Source organism: Rosa rugosa, chromosome 6 (genome assembly GCF_958449725.1).
Source record: "Rosa rugosa chromosome 6, drRosRugo1.1, whole genome shotgun sequence".
Lineage (NCBI taxonomy): Eukaryota > Viridiplantae > Streptophyta > Magnoliopsida > Rosales > Rosaceae > Rosa > Rosa rugosa.
This window is the reverse complement of record NC_084825.1, coordinates 33,142,816-33,149,095: the sequence shown is the minus strand read 5'-3', so window position 1 is coordinate 33,149,095 and position 6,280 is coordinate 33,142,816. Positions and strand designations below refer to the sequence as shown.

Here is a 6,280-nt window from a genome sequence, read left to right as displayed (position 1 = left end):
ATGACATAAGTGTTTTTGGAAGGTTTTGCTGATATTGGGTATCTGTTGACCCATACAAAGGCCTTCCCAGACTGGTAAAGTGTTCACCATGGGTAAGACCGCGATATCTTGAAGGTTTACAGAATAGACCTTAGTCACTATATCTTCGAACAATGCAGAGAGTATTGCTCTTCACGAAGTAGTTCGTGAATGTATATGGACTGGATCCATAGTTACGCATGTTCGAACAGTTGTAGTTTGAAGTCTACCACAGATGAGCCTACAAGCATTTAAGATAATGCTGCTTATTTTGAAACAAATGAAGCAAGGCTGCATCAAAAGCGACAACATCAAGCATAAAATCAGCAATAAAAGACTCTCCTCAAAGATCAATCAGAGGGGGAGATGTCTACATATATGGTCTCGAAACGTGAAGAGTGTGTTGTGCTCTTTTTCCCTTTCGACCGAGGTTATTTTTATCCCACAGGGTTTTTTACTACTCGGCAAAGGTTTTTAATGAGGCAACGAGAGAAACACCACGTTTGGGAGACACAAAGGAGATGTTGAAATCAGGGGGAGTATCCAGAAGTATACCCACTTGACCATCGTGTACTCTTTTTGTCCTTCGTCCAGGGTTATTTTGTCCCACTGGGTTTTGTTACCTGGCAAGGTTTTAACGAGGCACATCTTTAGCATGGTCGCCCCACTTATACTACATCCTGAAGATGTTTTGATTCAACATATATGCTTTTGCTCATCTTTTCCCTTCGACCACGGTTTTTTCCCACTGGGTTTTCCGGGCAAGGTTTTGTTGCAGCAACTCTAAATGCATCCCTCTCGTAGACATATATACTACCTACTTATGATGCTGATAAGAAGACTCCACTTATCTCTGAAGCTATGATATTGCATACTCCACACTCAACGCGCGTTGTGCTCTTTTTCTCCTTCGACCAAGGTTGTTTTTCCCACAGGGTTTTATTACTTGACAAGGTTTTTAACGAGGCAACTTCGAAGCGCACGGCATAGACAATACTATTGACATGAAATATCCAAGGGGGAGTGTTGTAGTATATATGACTCATGTTGTAGTATGTATGAGTCATAGTATAAATGTCTATATCATGTAATAAGTACTTGAGTGTATAGATAGGTACTTGAGTGTATAAACATAGGTACTTGAGTGTATGAAGACTTGTGTGACATGCTTTATACCAAGAGGCAACAAGCATGACAGATTTCATCATTGAATGCAAGTATGTGGAGCTGCAGCCCTCAATCAACAAGAGAAGATTGTTACCAAATTGAGTTTCTCATAGAGCTTTCACACTAGCTATGTATTCCTATAAATACATTCCTTTGTGAGAAGAATAATACACATGAATTCTCATTCTCTCTGAATCGAAACTCTCTCTCTCTCTCTGTCAATTTTGATTATCCTTAAACAATTTCCCTCTTTAGCAAGAGTGTACGAAAAAATGCAATGAAAGAAGCTACAGGAATAAAAATAAATCTTACAGTGCTTAAAAGGATATAGGAGGTTCCCTTATCGTCATACAGATATCTCATAATATGATACTTCATCTTCATGAAGAAATGTTCCAACAATGAAGAATCGGAATATTAAACTCAGCATGTTAAAAACTACAGCAACAGCTTACATTCCAGCCGCTTAATTAAGCATTGTAGGTATACTACCCTGAGAATAGGAATGAGAAATTTAAATTTCCTCAACCTCTCACTGGTACTTCCTGTTTCGTTCTTTGCATTTCATTCACATGCCCATAGCAATCCGACTCTTCAGATTGTTGGAAGTTCCCACTGATAAATCTTCTCTCTGATATAATAATAATAATATTATGTAAAAGCACTTAAAAAGCTACAAATCAATGATTTGTGGTCTCCTCCAGAGAAACCTTGGTACAACAAAGGTTAACAAATTGATTACCTGATGTTGATCAAATTTAATTCCTCCATATGAGGCTGACTTTGTCCATCTACCATGTTGTGTAGCCCCTCCAAGTGTTGTATCTGGCACTGCTTCTGTCCTGTCTTTTAAAACAGAATTCAAGATATGCACCATCACCTCTCAAGATATAAAGATCTTGTTTTGCAAACCCCGTCACGTATACATGAGTAATATACTTTTAGTTCTTAGTAATTATACCAACAGATGGCACAAAGTAGCATCAGCAAAGAAAAATAGAACTGTTATCAACAAAAAGAATATGCAACCCCCCAAACAATAATTGAAACATTAACCTATACGGTAAGTTCTTCATCAAGGGATGCAGGTCCAATGTAACAATGAAAAATGAGTTAGAAATGCAGTCAAACCAACTACTACTAACCAATTTTAGATATTGTATATGTAAGTTGTCCTTGTTAATGAGCTCAAATTGGTGCTTTGAATAGTGAATAAAGCTAACTGCAGATACATGAGAGAAGCCTTACACCGAGACTGGTAAGATATGCCAAAGCTCTGTTTGCTGCCCCAAACAATGTTTGTATGTGTTCCATCTCTCTGATTCTTGGTTACTGCCTATTACTTTGAACAGGTCTGGCACTGGCTGGTCATCAATTATCATGCAGGTGGCACGAGATAATTGCGAAAAGGCCTGGTAAGTCTACTTAACCAGCTGGTTATTGGGACATTCTGTTATGTGTCAAATAGGCCGCATACCAGAATATGGGACATCTCTACACCTAGAGAGAGTGAGAAGTCTCCCTGCACCCGAAAAGTCTACTAATTCCTGTGACTGACAATCCCGACACTGTGAATCCGATGACACCACTCCCGGCTTCCTTTCTCTTTTTCTTTGTTTCATTCTCAATGACATAGTGCACCCAGCCAATGAGAAGCAGAAGCATATAAGCCCTTCCGAGCACCCCTCCACCTCCTCCATCATCTCTTTCTCGTTTTGTTTCTCTCTCAGTCTTTCCCACACAGGCCATAGTTGCTGGCATGTGTCTCTCCCTTGCCCTGAGTCTGACCACTCTTCTTATCCTGAGACTCTGACCTCCGTCTGTTTGTCTCTCTTTCTCTTACTTCTCGTTGCGCCTAGGTCCACAAAAAAGGAGCCATGGTTGTCATGAATTCTGGGCCAGGGCATGCTCGGATAACAAGTTTTAAGATGTTTAAAGAAAGTGAAACTGAGGGGTTTAATACCACTTCCCTCTACTTCAAGGTTGCGCAAGGATTCTAAATTCACCAAGTGCTGGGGAATATTAGAAAGTTTTGAGCACCCAGTCAGAGACAGCTCTTCAAGGCATGCCAAATTACAGATACTGTCAGCAAGAAAGACAAGGCTTGTGCAGTTTCTCATACTTAATAATTGCAGCCCCTGAAGCCGTTCAATTGATGAGGGCAGTTCTCTAATTGTAGTCCCATCCAAATAAAGTTGTGATAGCTCCTTCATATCTTTGGCAATCTCTGGAAACTTCTTAAGATTCGAGCAGTCAGAAAGATCGAGGAACTCAAGAGATTTCATATGAATACTGGTTGGAAGACTTTTGAGTACTCCACAACCTCTGAGAAGAGATTGTTAATTGATGAGGGCAGTTCTTTAATTGCAGTCCCATCCAAATAAAGCCATGATAGCTCCTTCATAACTTCTGAAGTTTCTGGAAAATTCTCAATATTTGGGCAGCCAGAAAGATCAAGAAGTTTAAGAGATTTCATGTGAATGCTTCGTGGAAGCATCTTAAGTTCTTTGCACCCTTTTAGATTCCAGTAAACAAGGCCTTTAAGAGCTGAAATGGATGGGTGAACCTCCACTAAACTAATACTGTTGTAGTATATATGAAACATATTGTATTGTTCATTATATAAAATGTCTATGTCATGTATAAGATAAGTATTTGAGTGAATAGCATAGGTATAGTGACTTGTGAGTCAAGCTTTATGCCAATGGGGAACAAGTGTGGCAATCATCATCACAAACCACAATGTGGAGCTGCAAATGGAGATGCCACAATGGAAGGCTACAAATGAAGATGCCATCAAGTTGTATCATTATTTACTTCAAATGTATCCCTATAAATACCTCCTATTGAATGAAATGAAACACACTTGAATCTCTATTCCCTCTCTCTCTCTGTCAATTTTGCTTGTCCTTAAACACGTTATCAGCACGAAATTGCTCTAGAATTAGAATCGAAATTGAAAAGAGTAGAGGAGTTCAAAATCCGATCGAAGTCATTTTTCCAAACCAACAAAAAACCTCCAAACCCTAGCCCTTGATCCAAGAAGCCCAGAACCGGTTTTAGAACCTCCAGAACCGGCCGGAAACCGCCTGAACCGGCCACCGGAAAAATTGAACCGCTGCCAGACCGCTGTCGAGACCTGCCGAAGTGCTGCCGAGCAGCTGCCGAGACCTGCCGAGTCCTGCCGAGCCCCTGCCGAGCAGCTGCCGAGAACTGCCGAGTCCTGCCGAGCCCCTGCCGAAGTGCTGCCGAGACCTGCCGAGCCCCTGCCGAAGTGCTGCCGAGCAGCTGCCGAGTCCTGCCGAGCCCCTGCCGAAGTGCTGCCGAGACCTGCCGAAGTGCTGCCGAGCCCCTGCCGAAGTGCTGCCGAGCAGCTGCCGAGACCTGCCGAGACCCCTGCGCAGCACCTGCCGACAGCACCTGCCGAAGCCCCTGCGCAGCAGCTGCCGAGCACCTGCCGAGGACCTGCGCAGCAGCTGCCGAGCACCCGCCGAGGACCTGCGCAGCAGCTGCCGAGCCATCTGCCGAGCAGCTGTCGACAGATCTGTCGAGTAACTTTCCGGCAACTCTCCGGCCACTTTCCGGCCACTTCTCCGGCAACTTTCCGGCCACTCTCCGGACACTTTTCCGGCGACTTTTCAACAACTTTTCCGGCGACTTTTCTACAACTTTTCCGGTGACTTTTCCGGCCATTTTCCGGTGACTTTTCCGGCAACTTTTGGGCAACTTTTTCGGTCATTTCCGACAACACTATTTCAATGTATTCTTTACTAAAAGTTCCCGCTTTTGAGTTTTTCTTTATTTTTCTCCTCCTTTTTTCTTTTTGGGAACTTACAATTAAAAAGCGGAATTATAGAAATTCACGCTAAACGAACTAAGAGCGTTCGTAGTCAATGAACTAAGAGTGTTCATAATATTCGGACTAAGAGCGTCCGCAAGCATCGACTTATGACCCTATTAAACATCATTGTTTCGATCTAATCCAAATATTCTTGGAAATTGATTTCTTGGTAGCATAGCTCGGAAATCTTATTGTTTTAGTTTTTCGTGGAAGTTTTAAACTCCGAAACTAATACATCTTTTTCTTCTTATATTTCAAGGATGTCGAATGAACCTAGACTCGAATTTCAAATCCTTGACTCAACTGGTTCGGATTACCATAGTTGGAAAACTGACGTTGAGAACCATCTCACATCAAAAGGGATATTGCCCATAATCCAGGCACCAAACGCAGGCCTTGTGTTCCAACGAACACCCATAAAGCATGCACAAGCAATTATCTTGATGCGACGCCATATGGACAGAGCACTCAGATTAGAGTATATGTCCATCAAAGATGCAAGGGACCTATGGGTAGCGCTAGAAGAACGCTTTGATAATATCCAAGATTCCCTCCTCCCTGACTTGAAGGTTCAATGGAACAATATACGCTTCTCCGACTTCAAGTCTGTTGCTGAATACAATTCAGAAGCTCTTCGGCTAAAAGCCATGCTGAAGTTCTGTGGAAAACCTCTCACAGAAGAAGAGGTAATTGAGAAGACTCTCTCCACCTTCCCCGTCGCAGCAATTATACTATCAAAGCAATATCGCACTGAATTTAATGCTGGACGACTTACGAAGTTCAATGAGCTTATCAATATTTTGTCGGTGTCTGAGAAGCACGACAATATCCTTGTGAAGAATTATAATTCAAGGCCCGTAGGAACCAAAAGCGTTCATGAGGCAAATTATAATGCACCCAAGAAAGGGCGCAAGGAGCGGTACCCTACTAATAAGGGGCATGTATACCCTAATAACAGGGGACATGACGGACGAATGGGTCCATACAACCGCCCCAATAAGGAAGGAAACCGCAACTTTGGAGCGGGCACACGTGGTGGCAATTCCACACGTGGGAAAAGAGAATATAACAACACCATGGGCCGTAACACTGTGGGCCGTGGAGGTCGCATAATACGCCGTGGTAGTAGCAGCAACAACCCGCCTAGGGAATATCCACAACGTGCACCTCAAATAAAGAAAGTCAACCACAATGACGTGTGTCATAGGTGTGGATCAATCGAGCATTGGTTTAAGCAATGCCAAGCAAGTACTC

At 42.7% G+C, this 6,280-nt stretch overlaps 1 protein-coding gene across 1 annotated transcript; it reads right to left on the bottom strand.

Annotated features, from left to right (window-relative positions):
• Positions 1-2,981: 2,981 nt before the first annotated feature.
• On the bottom strand, positions 2,982-3,470 carry LOC133716610 (disease resistance protein RPV1-like). The gene has a single exon (XM_062143296.1). It carries the CDS (start codon positions 3,468-3,470, stop codon positions 2,982-2,984), a length of 489 nt encoding a protein of 162 aa, XP_061999280.1.
• Between the last annotated feature and the right edge of the window lie 2,810 nt (positions 3,471-6,280).

Coding starts and splice junctions, on each gene's coding strand:
- LOC133716610 (XM_062143296.1), bottom strand. CDS start 3,470: ATGAAATCTCTTGAGTTCCTCGATCTTTCTGACTGCTCGAATCTTAAG.